This window comes from Cucurbita pepo, chromosome LG13, assembly GCF_002806865.2.
Source record: "Cucurbita pepo subsp. pepo cultivar mu-cu-16 chromosome LG13, ASM280686v2, whole genome shotgun sequence".
In the NCBI taxonomy this organism is placed as follows: Eukaryota; Viridiplantae; Streptophyta; class Magnoliopsida; order Cucurbitales; family Cucurbitaceae; genus Cucurbita; species Cucurbita pepo.
In genome coordinates this window covers 2,189,581-2,206,806 of record NC_036650.1, presented here as the reverse complement: position 1 = coordinate 2,206,806, position 17,226 = coordinate 2,189,581, and the positions used below count along the sequence as shown (strand labels likewise).

The window sequence follows — 17,226 nt, the reverse complement described above, 5'->3', positions numbered from 1 at the left end:
GGGGGGGGGGGGGGGGGGGGGGGGGAGAGTAAGCAAGGAGAGAGATGACGTCTAGAAAATGAACGAGAGAGTCGATAGGAACATCATTGAATACTTTCCTTTGATCTATCATAATATTCTAATAAGTATCTAAACAGAACTAGTCCATATACCAATTAAATTTTTATGGGTAAAAATCCTCTTTAATTAATATAATTATTCTTTGTAAAAATGCATATACCATTTGTATGATGCAATGTGATGTTTTCATTTTCTTTGTGCAATAGGTGCGAAAAGTAGACATGCTTGACGGAGTATCTATTGTTCGATCTGAGAAGGTTAAGGATGAGTTGGTCTTGGATGGTAATGACATTGAGCTTGTATCTCGGTCTGCTGCCTTGATAAACCAGGTCTTGTTCTCACCCATGCCTCTTTTGATTGATTATTGCTCGCAAAACATGTGCCTAGTCATTGTTGGTTCTATACATAAATTTTTTCTTTTTTTCTGGGTGACAGAAATGCCATGTGAAGAACAAAGATATCCGGAAGTTCCTTGATGGTATTTATGTCAGCGAAAAAGGAACTGTTGTTGAAGAGGAGTGTTGACTTGAGTAGTTTTGTTCAACCATGCTTTGGCTTTTGGTGATAGTTTCTTCTTATATATTTATATTTAATTCGTAGACAAATTAATGAGACAAAAAAAACTTATCTTAGACAAATTCACGAGATTTTAGTTCGAAGCGATGTAACGGCGTATGGAGTAAATGTCAGTTACCGTTGTTTGGTTTGTTTCGGGATTTCGAGAAGACCTAATTTTGTTCCTCTCTTAGTGTTGAGTTAAGAATGCTGTCCATTTTCCAATATTTAGTCATTGGTGATGTGGTGTGGTGAAGCCATTGTTGGTTGTGGGATGCACTTGTTATCTTAGGGCCATAAATTTTACACTTATAAACACATTAACATCATCTTATATTGATGTTAATTTATATTTTAGGGAGGACTTTTGAACATAGATTGTTGGCTAGGTGTAGCAACTTGGGTTGTTCGACAATCATTTGATTTTTGAAAATTAAGTTTATAAATTTATATATTTCTTTGTTTAGAAAGAAATTACAGAATATGTTGCCTCTTTATCATTATCTATTGTTTCAAGCTTTTACACAAGTTTTCTTTGCACAAGGAAACCATACTCCAATTCCTAAGAAGCAAAGCTACTATTACCTCTTAGTTCTCCGAAACAAGCAGACCTCGAATAGATTTCACTTTTCTCTCTTTTACTCGTTTTGCTCTCTTTTAAGTATAGTGCAATAGATAAAATATTAATTATCATTCTTATATTTTTTTTCCTAATAGTATTCTAGTATACACTAATTAAGAGTTATAAATGGACATAATCCAAGTTGACAACTTGATTCTGACAAAGTTTCAATTTTGAAACAACTTGAAATATAATATGTTTGACCAAATAAAAGTCATACTGAAAAAGACTTAAGTGAATTGACATAAAGAGTATCTTTCGATTATATATATACCATTTTGTACAAAGTATCTTTCAATTAGATACTCATTATAAAAAGTCATTTTGCTTTCCTTCCATTTTGTACAAACCCCCGTGTAGATTGTACTATAGGTAGATTGACTCATGAGTATTGTACTATAGGTAGATTGACTCATGAGTCTGACTTTACAACATTTGAGTAATAAAAACTCTAGATTGTACTATAGGTAGATTGATCATGAGTCTGACTTTACAACATTTGAATAATAAAAACTCTAGATTGACTCATGACTCATGAGTCTGACTTTACAACATTTGAGTAATAAAAACTCTAGATTGTACTATAGGTAGATTGACCATGAGTCTGACTTTACAACATTTGAATAATAAAAACTCTGTAAAATAATAAATTCTGAGTAGATAACCAAGAGATTGAATCCATTCCTCCTAACTTCTTTATTGTATCATGTCATTTATCAATGACTAAGTTAACTTTTTTGTTGTATCATGTCAGTTATCAATGACTAAGTTAACTCATGATGATTTTTATTATTGGAGTTAATAATATGGATTAGTTAGAGGATCATTTCGAAAATGTATTTATTAATTTAATTTTTATAAATTCATGAGTTAAATAAACACTGTGGATCTTATTTTGTAAATATATTTAATTTGGATGAACACAAGTATCTAGATCTTATTTTGTAAATATATTTAATTTGGATGAACACAAGTATGAAATGTTATAGTTCAATTTAGTTAGCAACTACAATGTTGTTTACTCGATCTCTACATAAATTAAGGTATGGTATAAATATTAGAACTTGATAGAGTGTATAATCACGATATCCTAAAAATAGAAAATATAAATATTAAAGGCTACATAAACTATAAAACAATTTAAATTAGCATAATTATAATTTTGTTCCTCATATTAGTTTAGATTGTGAGTTGAAATGAGTTAAGTTTTCTTTTCTGTTTCATATATTCTTAATTTAACTCATTATAATGCATGATATATTTTCTCGACAGATGTCTAATCATATCTAAATGTGACCGGTGTCTGATCACAGAACTGAACAGACACTCCTTAAATATAAATTTTGAATTAGCAAAAACTTACCAAATTACTTAACTTAAACCAAGTCTAACGAGATGACTACGTGACTAACATGCCGTGATTAAGAAAAAAATTATTTCTATTCAACCCATCCACTATAAATTATAACTTTGGTCCTTTCTATTACTTTAGATTAACTTAGTCATTTCTATTAGTTTAGATTAACTTGTCTTTTTTTTTTATTAGTTTAGATTAGGTGATTTTAGATTTAGTGTTTTTGAAATGTCAGGGAATATTCGGCCTATTTAAGTGCATGATATATTTTCTCTGATTATGACAGGTGTCTAATCATATTTGACAAGTGTCTGATCAGAACAGACACCCCTTAAATATAAATTTTGAATTAACAAAAACTCAAAATTACTTCACTTATACCAAGTCTAATTACATGATTATATGACTAAAGTCATTCTGTGATTAAGAAAAAGTATTATTTCAATTCAACCAGCCGCCACGGTGGCCGGAGTTATGGTGGTCGCCGCCTCCGAATCTCATCAAACCCAGCAAAGATTTCATCTCTCACCATCAAGTTTGGAATCAGAATATCGTCGTAATCATCATCGCTATCGATCGCCATATCCTCAAACATCTCTCCCTCTTTCTCGTCTCCTCCGCCATAGTCATCGTTGAACGGTGTCATCGGAGAATCAGCCGGTGAAGAACCAGAGCCCACCAGAGCAGTAGTGATCAGAGATTGATTGGGATCTCCAGTGGGGTTTTTGTTAGTGACGGAGGAGAGTGGCCTGTTCCGAGAACTTCCGGCGAGGCAATTCCGGTGAGTCGGACGTGGATGAATGTGTTCGCCGGTGTAAGTGATGATGAAAGATTCGGGATCGGCGTTGCTCCGTTCAACTTGCTTTCTGGCCCCACACCCTTTTGAGCTGCTGCAACGGTAATAGTTTCTGTGATCATCAATTCAAATCATGGGAGGAGAAAGTAAGAATTTTCCCGAGAAACAAACAGAAAATAGAAAAGAAATTTTTTTATTTTTGACCATTTATTTATTTAATTTAATTTCATGATTATTAATAATGTATATTTAAATACCTTGGATATGGAGATCCTTTAATGGGCTTTTGCCCATATTTACGCCAAGCCCACATGTCTGTTGAGAGATTATCTGCAGTAACATGGCATACAGTTCTCTTCTGTTGATTTTTTCTGTAATTTTTTTTTTTAAATTATAAAAAAAAAATCCCCAATTATTACCCAAAACAAATAAATCAACAAAAAATTCAATTAAATTTCTTACCTTTTTCTCGATTTGGGTATGTTAGATTGCACCATTGACGAATTTGGGAATTCCGGCGGGAACGAAGGCTGGATTTGGTGGTGGTGTTGATTCTGCAGCGCCGCCGCCGTCTCTGCCGCCTCCACAGGATCCGGCTGCGGCAGAATGGGTGTAAATTCCTCTTGAAAGTAACGGTTTGTGGTGGCGGTGGGAATTTCCGGCGCGATGGTGACGGCGGCGGTGAGGGAATTGGGGAGAAAACAGATAGCTTGGTGCAATTCATCGAAGCCGTTGTGTTGTTGTTGTTCTTGTTGTTGGGGTTGAAGTATGTCGGGAAAGGAGAATGCGACGTCGTTTGGATCGTCGTCGAATGTTAAAGAAGCGAGACACGACAAATCGGTTTCTGTGGCGGCGGTGGCAGTTGGGGTTGTCCTGTAAGCTGCTGAATTGCAGCTCCGGACGACGGCGGAGAGATCCCAGTCATTGTTTCCGGCCGCCATGGATGGAGGTTAAACAAAAATTGAAATTAATTTTTTTTAAAAATTTGGGAATTTGGTTAAAAAAAAAGGGACAAAGGGGAAAGAATTGGAGGCAGAAACGACGGCGCTGACTTTTTTTTTTGATGCTCAGAGAGCCAAAGAGAGAGAGAGAGAAACAGAGAGAGAAACAGAAATGAAAGGAAAAAGAGCACTGACTTTTGAAATTCCCTAAATCTTTATTATGTATTTATACACACAAAAAAAAAAAAAAAAAAAAAAAATTAAATCATTTTTTTAATAAAAAAGAAAAAGAAAAATTACCAAATATAATTTTTCTTTTAAAAAAAATATTAATATTTGATATTATCCTTTATCCTTTTAGTGTTTTGAGCAAATAAATAATATTTAAATTCATCATTTTTGAATTTTGGAAATTTAGTAAATTAAGTGATTAGTGTTTTTTTTCCCATTTTGTTATTTTTTATTTTTATAACTAAAAGTGATTACGTTATCTATAACTTTATAGCTTAAATCGTCAAAGGTTCGAGTTTCCGATCATACGGTCACGTGTCCGTATATCCGTTATTACTTCTAACTTATTTAATGATTGCTTTTCTTTTTCATTAGTAAAAAGCATCTTTTGTCGTTTTGTCTCGGAACTTGTTTCGAATCCAAAACTATAATTTTAATACAAAAAAATCAATTAAATTATACTCAGATTATTTTCTTTTTTAAAAGAATAATAATTATAAAATCATAATAGAAAATGAGGCATCACTTTAAAATATTAATTTTATTTCTTATATATATATATATATCAAAATTTTCTCGTCTCCATCCTATATCAGTGTAAAACTTACATTAGTTGGAGAAGGAAACAAAATATTTTTTGATAAGGGTATGTAAATCTAGCAAACACATTTTAGAATAAAGATGATTATATGTTAGCAGTGGACTTGAGCTTGAGCTGTTACAATCATTATGTTTTTTTTTTATCTTTTAATTCTTATACTCTTAAAACTAATTTTTTATTATTATTAATTTAAAAAAATTTTGGGGAATTAAATTTGAACGTTTGAAAGTATATAGACGGGTTTGAGACCGTTGTAGAGAGAGAAAAAGAGGATGAGAGACAAAAAGTGAAATGAATATAATAAATATAAAATTTGTTGACTTTGAAAGAAAATGTCAAATGGGGACAAAGAAAGAAGAGGGAAGGTGGCAAAGGTTGAGGAAGTTGGTGTTTTTTGTGGCAGTGTGCAAAGGAAGGCGTTACACTAACATCTTTGACTCTCCCATTCTCTTTCTCTCTCCTCTTCTCATTGGTCAATAGCTTTATAGGGATTAGGGAGCTCTCTTTACTTCACGCGCTTTTCCCTCTCGTCCTCTTCACTTTTCCCCCACATGGGCCCTTCTGTTCTGCATGTTTGACACATCATGCTCGTCTTCCCTACGCCCCTCCTTGCGACTGCTACTCCCTCTCTCTCAACACAATCTCCCTTTTATTCCTTACCAACCTTCCCATTTTATTTACCACTTTTTTAAAAGTTTTTTTATTTTTTTCTTATATAAATTCATACTCATGTTTCTTTTAATTATCTCTTAATTAGTCAACGTGTGACGGTTCCTCTCAATAATCATCAACAAATTATTCGTTTACTTGATAGTGAAATGACGTGATTGGTAATATACTGATGTGAATTATTGACACTACGTCACTGTCGTTATTTGAAACTAATAACGACTTTTTTGTTAACGAAAAGTTAACGATTTTGTCGTTAACAACGAAAAGTCTCACTCATCCAATCTCGACTTTCCTTTCAACGTGTCAATTATTTCGTGTCTTTTTAATAAGTAAATCAATCATAATTGACTTAGAAATATATAAAAATTCACTTTTATTTATTTAATTACACAAATATTTTTTTATTTAATAAATTTTAATAGATCACACCGCTACTTGGAACACAAATATATGTTTGTTATAAGGCTATGTTCCACTTTTGGAAGACCGTGCGTTATATTACCATATCGTGATTTTTCATATATAAATGTAACTAAGGTATGGGAGCGGAGCGTTATATCGCCATATCGTGATTTTTCATATATAAATGTAACTAAGGTACGAGAGCGGATTCCCCATCGGCAGGGGACAGGAGACGGCCAGCTCAAGGCACATCACGACCTACAGGCAAGACCAGCGAGACTTGGGAAGGCAACCCGATTGGTTGTCAGATGATCCATAGTACCTGCAGCATGCAGTTAGCTCAAAACATGTTCATCATGTGGCCGAGCGAAGTGCACCTACACCTGTCTTTGTGAAGGGTGAAGCTGAAGCAACCTAGCATCACTTTAGATAGGAGCAGATTAGATGACTTACAAGTGAAAGTCAATTCTTCGGATCGATACATAGTACCACGTAATGGAGATCAATTGGTAATTGACCCTAAGGTCAAAATATATACCGTCAAATATAATTTTTATACATACAAATAGGTAATTGTCTTAAGTTTCCATGAACTCAAAAGGGTCAAACGTTCAAAAAATATAATTTTTAAATTACGCAACAATATCACGACAATTCAAAATATAGAATGGAAAACACTTATATGCATACATAGGAAAGTGTAACAACCCAATATTGTTCGCTTTAGCTCATTACGTATCATTATCAGCCTCACGATGAGCTTACGTCCCGTATGCTTAGATTGTGACGTGTCTTGTAAAGAGATGAATGTTTATTGAAAGTAATAATTCCTAAGTTGAAGCCAAATTTGTTGAGTGCATCTAGCACAACAAAATGACCCTGCCTACACTCCTATTTCTCATCCTAATATCGAACGTGTCATTTTTTCATCCACTATTTTTCTAATATACTCTTTAATTTTAAGTTATTTATAGCATTTTCAGAATCTAAACTTACACAACTTATGAGGAGTATATACAGAACAACTATAAATTCAAAAATCAATCAGTCTATTAAATGAATCGAAAAGTGAGTCAGTCAAATATAATGAACGAAACATACACTAAGAAAGATGTTGGTCTTTATAAACAACATCATCTATTTTGTTATAGAGTTGTTTAATGTTTTTTTGCCGTATATAATTTATTTAATGATATAAACAAGTTGTTTAATGTTTTTTCGCCGTATATAGTTTATTTAATAATATAAATCAGAAATATTTTAAACTTATTTTAATTAATTAATTAATTAACTCAAAATAAAATATATTATTGTGGTTAATAGTATGTCATATTTTCTGGTTCATTGTATTTTCAAAAAATAGACATTAATTAAACAGTTAAAGCAGCTCTAATTATTCTAAAAGATAAATACAAAATTTCTCCCGTCACATATGATGTAATATTACATTAAATTTTTATTTAAAAAAATATTTTTATTAATTTTTTATTTTTTATTTTTTTAAAAAAAAAAACTGATGTGTGTATGGTAGGGATGAGAATATGGATCCGAAAAATAATAAAGAAAAAAACTTTATGGTAAACAAATATAATGTAGAAAAACTNAGAAATGTGGAGTGAGGTGAGGAATCTTTTTAATTTTCACTATTTTTTAAAAAAAATTAATTTATTATTGCCTATGCATTTTTGAGAAATTTCATTATAAAATTTTCCTAATTCACCCATTAATTTGTAAAATAGTTTTTATTTTAAGTTTATTAATGCATGATAAAGTAAATTAGTCAAAACTCTTGAATTTTAATAATTACGACAGTCCGTTTTATTTCAAAACTTGTCAATTTTGTAAGATATATGTGTCTGGTAATCCATTGAATGTATAATTTTTTTTAAATAATATCCGAAAAAGTTTAAAAATACCATACACAGATCGGTTTATATCCAAAACTAACCTTAAAGATATTTTTTAGAGTAGAAGAAGATATTTTAATTAATTTAATGAATTTTGAATTTAAAATTTAAAATTATGATTTAGATTATTAAATAATTAAAATATTATGGTCCCAAGAGAGGGATATTGGATGTTTGTTTTTTAATAAATAATTTATGTATTATTATTTTTGTTTGGTATGTTTCATTGTATTTGTTACTAATTAATGCAATGAAAACTCTTTTTCCCCAAATGTCAATTTTATAAGGGTTCGTTTTAAGAGTTTGTTGCAAGGGATTTCATCCCTTTATCACTTTTCAATTTCACCTTTTTTTTTATATTATTTTTATCTTTCTAATTTAAATTTAAATTTCTTTAAAAAAATTCAAATATCTTTTTAACCGACTTACATATTTATCCTCAAGAATTTTAGATTTGTTACACCTGTGTGATCTACAATTTTAGATCTGTTACATTTGTCTGTCTGAAAACAGAATGAAGTCAATGTTGAGTTCAAGATAAATAATAGAAATTGGATCCCTAGAAAATAATCATGGACTCATTGACCTTAGATAGAGCGGAATTGGACTCACTTCAAAACGCATACATCTTGCACTTCATCGGCTCATTGTACTCATCATTGAAACACGTAAAGGAGAGTTCTCTGTACCTAACTAATTAAATGTATTGATGAAATTTCTCCGTCTATAATAGAAAATCGATTATGGAATGAATTAATACTATTTTAATTTTGTTAAATAAAATATATGTTCTATTCACTAAGAGATTAGAAATTTGAAAAATATTTAATTATATAATTAAAATTAAGTCTATTTTACAAGCAAATAATAAATAGATTTATAATTGATTAAACATTAAATATAGTAATTATTTTCATTCAATATATTGAATATATCGGCGGCAAATTAAATACAAGAATTTAAAAGGAGAGGGTTAGGAGAAATGAAATTGGATATTAAAGTCATCAACCTTACCTAATCTATACCAAAATTGTGTTAAGAAAGACGGGAAGATCGTTGTTTGTCGCGTTTCAAAAAGACAAATCATTGTAATGATTGATTCGAGCTATCTGAGCTATCCGACAAAATATATTTAATTAATCATGTTCTATAGATACGAACAACTATATCAACTAACTCGACATCTCAACTAACCTTTAGATATAAAAGGTTCCTTTTTGCACTACCGCTATACTAAAATAGGTTTGTCCCTTTAATGCCTTAGTGGACGGATATCTTAACATTTGGAACTACTATATTCGAGTGTAGGATCTAAAGAATAAAAACGAAACAATGATTTGGCGTTATGGAAAGTTAATAGCAGTATTACATGGCATGTCTTCGATGGATATGACTGATTTAGGTCATAAATGAGTGTATAAAGAAAACGTATTACCTAAAAGTGTCAAACCAATACTGATTAGATCGAATAAAACATAAACTATAGAAATTATAATGATAATGTAACAATTCAAGCTCACTGCTATCAGATATTGTTCTCTTTAGATTTTTCCTTTCGGACTTCCTCTCAAGGTTTTAAAACGCGTCTACTAGAGAGAGGTTTCCACACTCTTATAAGAATGTCTCGTTCTCCTCTCCAACCGATATAGGATCTCACAACCCACCCCCTTGGGGGTCCAACGTCCTCGTTGGCACTCCGCCCAGTGTCTAGCTCTGATACCATTTGTAACAACCCAAACCCACCGTCCTCTTTGAACTTTCCCTTGAGGTTTTAAAACACATATGCTATGGAGAGGTTTCCACACACTTGTAAATAATGCTTCGTTCCTCTCATAGGATCTCACAATCCACTCTCCTTGGAGGCTTCAGCATCCTCGCTGGCATACCGTCCAATGTCTAGTTCTGATACCATTTGTAACAACCCAAACTCATCGCTAGCAAATATTGTCCTCTTTGGGCTTTCTCTTTCGAGCTTCCCCTCAAAGTTTTTAAAACGTGTCTGCTAGGGAGAGGTTTCCACACTTTTTGTCCTCTTTAGGCTTTCTCTTTTGGGCTTCCCCTCAAAGTTTTTAAAACGTGTATGCTAGGGAGAGGTTTCCACACCTTTATAGGGAACGTTTTGTTCCCCTTTCCAACCGATGTGGATCAGATTAAAAGGGTGTCCTAAAATTCATTCTTAAACATAAGATAATGGGATTGGAAGTGATGGTATTATGTTGAAAAGACCAAATATTTTTGATGTTGGAAATCCATGGCATCCACTTCTCTCTCCTTCTCTCTCTCATCCTTCTAAATCATTCTATTTCCTTCTAAGATGATATCAAAAGAAAAGAAAAAGTATCCCATAAGCTTAAATAAAATGATAGCAATATCTTTTTCAGGAGGGTCTATGTGAGTAACTATTAGCACTTGATAATGTGGAAGAAAGTGCATAACACTATGGAAGAAGAGGACAAGAAATGCATTAAAACCACAAACAAAACAAAGCAAAGCAAACCCACTACCAATTCCTTCACCCATCATTGCTTTGCTTTTTCCTGTTCTTAGAACAGTTCTTACCTTACTATGGAAAGTTCTGCTTGTTTAATTCATCCAACACCGTCAATTTCTAACCAAAACTGGAACAAGCCATCATAACTCATGGACATAGCAATTTCAGTAAAGGCTTCGCCACAAAAAAGGAAGCAATATCTAATCTTTAGCACACAATTCTTTCAAATCCAATTCCATATCAACAGACAGACACTACTGGAATTGAACAAACAATCATTGCAGTTTTGGAGCCATGTAAGAATAGAACAGAGAAATAGATTTGTAATACTTACAAGCAGCAGCAGCCTGTCTCGCTTATGAATCCATTTGGTCAAATTGTAACAGCCCAAACCTACCGCTTGCATCTGAGAAAACGGGAGTTGTTAGAAGAGTAGTTCGTTTAGATGCATGATGCTCAAAAGGTCCTTTAATCATTACCTATGATCCCACCGTGCCGAACCAGAGCAGAAATGACTGACATTTGCAACAAATAATGGATCACGTTCTTCGTTGTCGAATTCGTACTCGTTAGGACTAGTAGGATTACCCTGATCTATATTCTCTAGTTCTCTAGTCAAATCTTCCATTGTCTTTTTTAAATTGGCTTTACTCGTGTCCCCTGATTCACCAGTAGAGACACCAACCATTGTTATTTTGGGAAGAAAAGGACTTGCCTGCACGTTTTGATTCATATATTCGTGACGAATGTCATCTCTTTGGCGTTGTTTTGACCACAAATTTCTAAAAGGATTGAAGGATTGTTGCTTAGTTTCTTGATTGGCTTCCCTATTATCTTGAATGTTGAGGGCTGATGAGCTATAACACTGAAGTTCTTCGGCCTGCTTAGCAGACTCTGAGATTCTTAGGAGAGAAGTTGCACTCCTGAAACATAGAACATAAATAGCATCAAAGGTATTGTAAGATGTACCTAATTTCGAAAACCTGAGCACATACCGTCTCTCGAATGAGTCGACCATGCAAGGGAACTTGGGCTGAATACCGACAGCTTTACGCAACCATCTATTTCCAAGAATTACTTTATCGACGGTATAAAGAAGCTGCATTTCAGCAACCTTAGAGATGACACTCAAGGGTATTCCAGGATTGCCCATCTCATCCATCACTTCTTGAACCTACTAGAGAAGAAAATGTGAGACGACGCATGTTAGTTGTGGCTTAATAATCGATCCGAGGATAATATGTTCGGAACCCAGATAGAGTATGAAAAGTGGGAGAATAAAAATTATCCTGCTAAGAAGCTAAGCCTCTAAACACTCTATTATTCCTTTCACCCCAAAGGTTCCACATGATTGCACATACTCCAGCTCAAACCGACCTTTCTCACAAAAAGGCGGACGAAAGGGGAACTACCCGAACATTATTGAGCATATCGAGAAAGAAATTAGAATATACTAACAATAGCCTTTTGATTCTTGAAGACACATTATGATATGGTATAGAACCACCCTTTACAACAACGTACTTACTCAAAGTAGCAAACACTGCATAACCAACTTGAGAAAATGACATACCACTTTATCCCATCATTAGTTGCTATTGCAATATTCAAGTTATGGGCACCGAAAACAGGAACGCCATCAATCTTTTTGATTCCACCATTTTGAGACAGGCATTTAAGAAGCTTGTTTGCTGCTTTAACCTACACATTACAAAAGCACACAAGGGCCAACGGCACGACTAACTGTCATGATATTCTAGCTGGTAGATTGATATTTTGTGTTAATTGAAGTTTTTTGATTCAGTCAAGAAAAATCATACTTGCTTCTCATTTGGAATGAACTGAAATAGATGAGGTTTTTCCTGCATAACATAACTTTAGAAGTTAGATCATGGAAGACAATGCCCAAAATCAAGTAGTGAATCTTCAGCAGATTAGTACAGCTACTTGCCGTTTGAATAATGTACCTTATGGTTATGGATTCCAAAGAACAAAATTCCAAAATGAACCGATGACATAATATTGTTAGAGAGAGGTAATCTTTTTGTTCAAAAGTAGAAAAGTTACAGAAAAAGTTAACAAAGAACACGCAAAAGAAATACAGGTCTTCACCAAATCAGCCAATCTCCAACTGCCTTTACATGTCATTAAATATTCTAGAATTCCTTTCCACCCAAATATTCAATAAAGATCCTTCATCACATTTATGAGAGATCCCACATCGGTTGAAGAGGAGAACGAAGCATTCCTTATAAGGGTGTGGAAACCTCTCCCTAACATACACGTTTTAAAACTTTGAGAGGAAGCCCAAAGAGGACAATATCTACTCGCGGCGTGCTTGGGCTGTTACAAATGGTATCAGAGCCAGGCACTGGGTGGTGTGCCAGTGAAGATGCTGGACCTCAAAGGGGGTGGGTTGTGCAATCCCACATCGGTTGGAGAGGGGAACGAAGCATTCCTCCCTAATAGACACATTTCAAAACCTTGAGGGGAAGCCCGAAAGGAAAAACCCAAAGAGGACAATATCTGCTAGCTGTGGACTTGGGTTATTACATACCCATAAAACCATCCTTGTTCATCAACGGTTAGAAAAGAATTGAATGAAGATTTTCATTGCTTTTCACAGTTATCTATACCACCACTAAAAAGAGTGCAAAAACTATATTGACTACTCAAAGATGATTATGGGATAAGCAGAAGAGGAACCTTATTCCAAATAAATTTTGAGAAATACAATCCAAGCATGGTATGACATTGTCCACTTTGAGCGTTAGCTCTCATGGCTTTGCTTTGGGCTTCCCCAAAAGGCCTCATACAAATGGAGATGTATTTCCTTACTTATAAACACACGATCATTCCCTAGCCAACGTGGGACTTTCCTCCCAACAGACTTGACCCAACAATATTATATTTAGTACCTTGAAATGCTCATATGCTAAATCAAGACGACATGCCCCCACCACAGCACTTGGAATATTCAATCGCTTAACATATGTAACTAAGAAGCAAATACATAAATCACATAAATACTACAAAAGGAATGAAGATAAAGTGTAGCATAAACATAGAAATTTAAGGAGTTCATACCTGCATCGCCTAAATCAGTAAAGAAGCGGAACATGGGGCCATTTCTTTCACTCTTAGTAAAGGTCGAGAACATCTTAAGCCACTCTGGTGTTCTAAAAGAACGGAATCAACAAATAAGATATGACATTTGAACGGATACTTCGCTCAGAACAATACAAACAAACTCTAACACTTGAGCTATTAAAAAATGAATCACATAAACAGTTCCCCCCAATTACATATTCATAAACTGACTAAACCGTGAGCAGTACTTCTCATATAATGTATACATAAACAGCCATGATTGGCTGCCCATTAGCAAAATCAGTTGTTACCCTAGCTTCAATCTACTCCCTAGCAACATAAATTATCAAACTCAAATGAAAAAACAATTACAATCTTAACGACAAGAGATGGGAGGGGAACCTTTTAGAAATGAATGGAATGTCGAAGTGGGTCGAGACGGCCATAAGACCAGTCCCAGAAAGGTCGCACATGCTGAAGACCTGGCCTACAAATGCGGGGCCGCCGGCTTTTCCATCCGAATTGAGCCCTGAAATCCTGAGTGTGGATGAGACGACAGACCGTTGACAGCGGCGGATTTGGAGGAGTGGAGGTCACGATGAGTTGAGCTAAAAGGGTAGAGAAATTGGAGGTAGCGAAATGGAAGAAGTGGGTTATGAATTTAAGTGGAACATTAGGAGGTTCAATCTGAGAGGCCATGGAAGCTTCACAAATTCCTTCTGATGCGACCTGCTGTGTTAACTTCAGTAGCAACATTCTTTCTAGCTCTGAGTGGGTGAGCTTCATTGAGCGTGTAAATTAGCGTGTGGGGTGCATTTTCTTGCCCGTTCGACCTTTGCTCGTATGATTTCAATGGCATTCCTAATTTCTTTGTTACAAGTCATATTAGTGAAATTTGGAAGGAATTGGAGTAAGTTAGGAACGTTTTTAGCGTAAAACACGTAAAGCAAGTACCCATCTATAACATGTTTTAAGAAATACTCGTACGAGTCGATTAGGACCATGGACAAATGATTAGAAAACATGTTTAAGAGCCTAACTGACATAGTTTCATGATACCTAAGTCTTGTAAATAGAAAAGTTTATAATTTAGTACATTATTCGATTTTACCGCTCGTGTGCACATGATTTAAGATCTCTAATTGTACTACTATGTTTATTCTAACATGTCTGGGTTGATTTACTATCCCTTGCTTAAGCATTTTAAGTATAATATATGCTTATTTATCTTATTATATACACGATTTAGGGTTTAGTTCATGCCCATTTATGCTCCAAACTAATGTTATGTGCCCTAGAATGTTTGTTATGATTATGTTAGACGTGACCACGAACTGTTGTTTTACATTATTTTGGTCCTAGACGGTAGTTGTGAGCCTCATAGACCCTTTTTGGGTTGAATAGGCACCTTCTAGAGATGTTTAGGGCGCAACCTCTAATTGTGAACTAAGCAAGAGGAGCTAGGGCTTACTTGGTACACAAAATTTAGTTATCACCCACATGGGACTCTAAGAGTCATAGAAGGTATATTATTAAGTTAACCCGGTTGTATCTAGTGGAGAGTCATGACCTTATACTATTCCAATCCGAGGAGGGTGATATGAACATGCAGTTTACTATTCTAACTTGAAAAGACGATGAATAAACAAGTATTGTTCCTAAGGCAGGTAGTTGACTATTCCAACCCAAGGAGGGTGGTAGGAATATGCATTTACTGTCCCAACTGAAAAGGCAATGTGACAAATAGTTTACTAATCTTAAGAATAGGTAGATGTTGTCTGACACCACTAGAAAGAATCTTCTGAATAGAGCCTCACTAGGTAGACATGTATGATCATTCTTAGAGCAAGACGACTCCTTCGTACCTATGAGAGTTACCCTAGGACTTATTCAAGAGCCACTACGACTCAGAGCATATTAAGCATAAGATTGATTACCGACGTATGTACATGATTTAGGTACCTTTGAACCTGAAAAAGTTAATACATACCTTAATCCACATTTTTTTTTTTACTAATTTATGGGCAATATGAGCACATAGCTTCAACTTTCGTCTATAGGTATATGTCCAACGATAGCGTATAGAAGGTTGCTTACTGAGTACATTTTATACTTACTCTTACTGCACTTTTTTTTTTCTCGATAATTACTAGATGACTGATCATAGTGGAGGCGTACTACTGGTTGTGAGTATGTTCTTGAGGTAGTGCCTCAACTCTAGACATCAGACACAACTCTGAAGGCTAGTTAGTTACCTTAGTTTGTGCATAGCAAGAATGATATGCATAAATCTCAGTGATAGTCAGTGATAGTCTGTGGTCACCTGCTAGATCAAAGATGCGATGAGAGCCTACAAGTAGTTTGCTTGTGGGCTATATCTATATACTTACTCCTTTCTACATTTTCTTTTTCAGGTCACGTGGGCTATATCTATATACTTACTCCTTTCTGCATTTTCTTTTTCAGGTCCATGACCGTGTTAATTGAGGTGAAGTGTTGGGAGTTTAGTAGTCATAAAGGAATGTCGACCCAGGGCATCTGTTGAATGCAGTCAACATTTTTGTACACACCATGTACCTCAATTCTCGTTCCCCTTTTTGAATGAACATATCAGATATTTTATAATACTTAAATATAATTGAAGTAAAATATTATATTTCGATATATTAAAGAACATTATCTTAAGTCAAGAGAATCTCACGCATTCTTCTCTAGAATTCTTTAGACGTCTTCATTTTCGAGAGGTTTTTCAAATCTTGGTGTTGTATTCAAGTCATAATCGTCGTAGCTCGGGAGAAAGTTCCATAAACATCATTTTCAAATTCTCTAATTTTCTTCCCTTTTATTTAATTTATATGAATTCAGGTGAAAACAACATTAAAGACAGAAGATTATAATAAATTACAAAAGAGGAAATAAAATACATTTTCCCATAATTAAAAATATAATTGAATTTCAAACAGTTGTTGGGACATTTTTTAAATAATCATTTAAGCAACAACTTTCTCATAATTAATATAGTATATACATTTTATTGATTAAATAACTATAATGGAGTAACGATCTATGCTTAGAATTTGGATAAAGACTCAAAATATGTACTTGTCACCTGATCGTCGTGACATGAAATGTTACAAATGGTATCAGAGTGGTACCTCTTCCAATAAGGTGTTCGGAGATGAACTAAGACAAGAGCTGGTGGACATGTAACACTTGAGTAAATGAGTAGTACATGAATAAATCGCGGCTCTATTTGAATGAGAGCAATTACGAGGATAGGATAGCTATTTGGTTTTAGTTTGTAGGTATTAAGTTTGAAAACACTACTTTCATCTATAAATTTCGTTTTTAACCACTTTAATTCACGTGTCATACAATAGCATTTCATACTTATTCACATGCAGATTAAATTAGGTTTAACAAAATTTCTCTTATATTACCTCACAAAAGCTTCAAGTTGCAAACATAACACGTTCTTTTTCCTTTATATTTCACCAAAATTTC

General features: G+C 34.1%; 4 protein-coding genes across 5 annotated transcripts in view; 1 reads left to right on the top strand and 3 right to left on the bottom strand.

Annotated features, from left to right (window-relative positions):
- LOC111809350 (60S ribosomal protein L9-like) overlaps positions 1-885 on the top strand; it is a 2,271-nt gene extending 1,386 nt beyond the window's left edge. Inside the window, exons 2-3 of the mRNA XM_023695794.1 lie at positions 267-389; positions 496-885. Of these exons, the coding sequence (XP_023551562.1) occupies positions 267-389; positions 496-585 (213 nt within the window). The 3' untranslated portion in view covers positions 586-885. The remainder of the gene's footprint in view (positions 1-266; positions 390-495) is intronic.
- A 2,042-nt stretch (positions 886-2,927) lies between these two features.
- On the bottom strand, positions 2,928-4,508 carry LOC111809143 (probable WRKY transcription factor 27). 2 transcript variants are annotated; one of them, XM_023695505.1, is made up of 3 exons: positions 3,850-4,508; positions 3,645-3,758; positions 2,928-3,499 (listed from the first exon to the last, which is right to left on the bottom strand). In XM_023695505.1, the coding sequence occupies exons 1-3, from the start codon at positions 4,326-4,328 to the stop codon at positions 3,064-3,066; spliced, it is 1,029 nt and encodes a 342-aa protein (XP_023551273.1). In that variant the 5' UTR covers positions 4,329-4,508; the 3' UTR covers positions 2,928-3,063. The 2 variants fall into 2 exon arrangements, with proteins under 2 accessions (XP_023551273.1, XP_023551274.1); XM_023695506.1 differs by having other exon boundaries at positions 2,928-3,481.
- A 6,286-nt stretch (positions 4,509-10,794) lies between these two features.
- On the bottom strand, positions 10,795-14,508 carry LOC111808666. The gene is made up of 9 exons (XM_023694782.1): positions 14,395-14,508; positions 14,125-14,300; positions 13,720-13,811; positions 13,551-13,630; positions 12,453-12,494; positions 12,206-12,333; positions 11,628-11,809; positions 11,112-11,555; positions 10,795-11,038 (listed from the first exon to the last, which is right to left on the bottom strand). Exons 1-7 carry the CDS (start codon positions 14,506-14,508, stop codon positions 11,794-11,796), a joined length of 648 nt encoding a protein of 215 aa, XP_023550550.1. The 3' UTR covers positions 10,795-11,038; positions 11,112-11,555; positions 11,628-11,793.
- LOC111808667 lies at positions 11,108-11,794 on the bottom strand. Its single transcript, XM_023694783.1, has 2 exons — positions 11,628-11,794; positions 11,108-11,555 (listed from the first exon to the last, which is right to left on the bottom strand). Exons 1-2 carry the CDS (start codon positions 11,792-11,794, stop codon positions 11,108-11,110), a joined length of 615 nt encoding a protein of 204 aa, XP_023550551.1.
- Positions 14,509-17,226: the final 2,718 nt, after the last annotated feature.

What these genes read in the sequence shown, in the direction of transcription:
- LOC111808666 (XM_023694782.1), bottom strand. Translation starts at nt 14,508, where the DNA reads ATGAAGCTCACCCACTCAGAGCTAGAAAGAATGTTGCTACTGAAGTTA. An exon ending in ATTCCATTCATTTCTAAAAG is followed by an intron (nt 13,812 to 14,124) that starts GTTCCCCTCCCA and finishes CCGTTCTTTTAG; the next exon opens with AACACCAGAGTGGCTTAAGA. An exon ending in TAGCATATGAGCATTTCAAG is followed by an intron (nt 12,495 to 13,550) that starts GTACTAAATATA and finishes TATGTTATGCAG; the next exon opens with GAAAAACCTCATCTATTTCA.
- LOC111809143 (XM_023695505.1), bottom strand. Translation starts at nt 4,328, where the DNA reads ATGGCGGCCGGAAACAATGACTGGGATCTCTCCGCCGTCGTCCGGAGC. An exon ending in ATACCCAAATCGAGAAAAAG is followed by an intron (nt 3,759 to 3,849) that starts GTAAGAAATTTA and finishes AAAAAATTACAG; the next exon opens with AAAAAATCAACAGAAGAGAA. An exon ending in AAAGGATCTCCATATCCAAG is followed by an intron (nt 3,500 to 3,644) that starts GTATTTAAATAT and finishes TGATGATCACAG; the next exon opens with AAACTATTACCGTTGCAGCA.
- LOC111808667 (XM_023694783.1), bottom strand. Translation starts at nt 11,794, where the DNA reads ATGGATGAGATGGGCAATCCTGGAATACCCTTGAGTGTCATCTCTAAG. An exon ending in GTCGACTCATTCGAGAGACG is followed by an intron (nt 11,556 to 11,627) that starts GTATGTGCTCAG and finishes TCTATGTTTCAG; the next exon opens with GAGTGCAACTTCTCTCCTAA.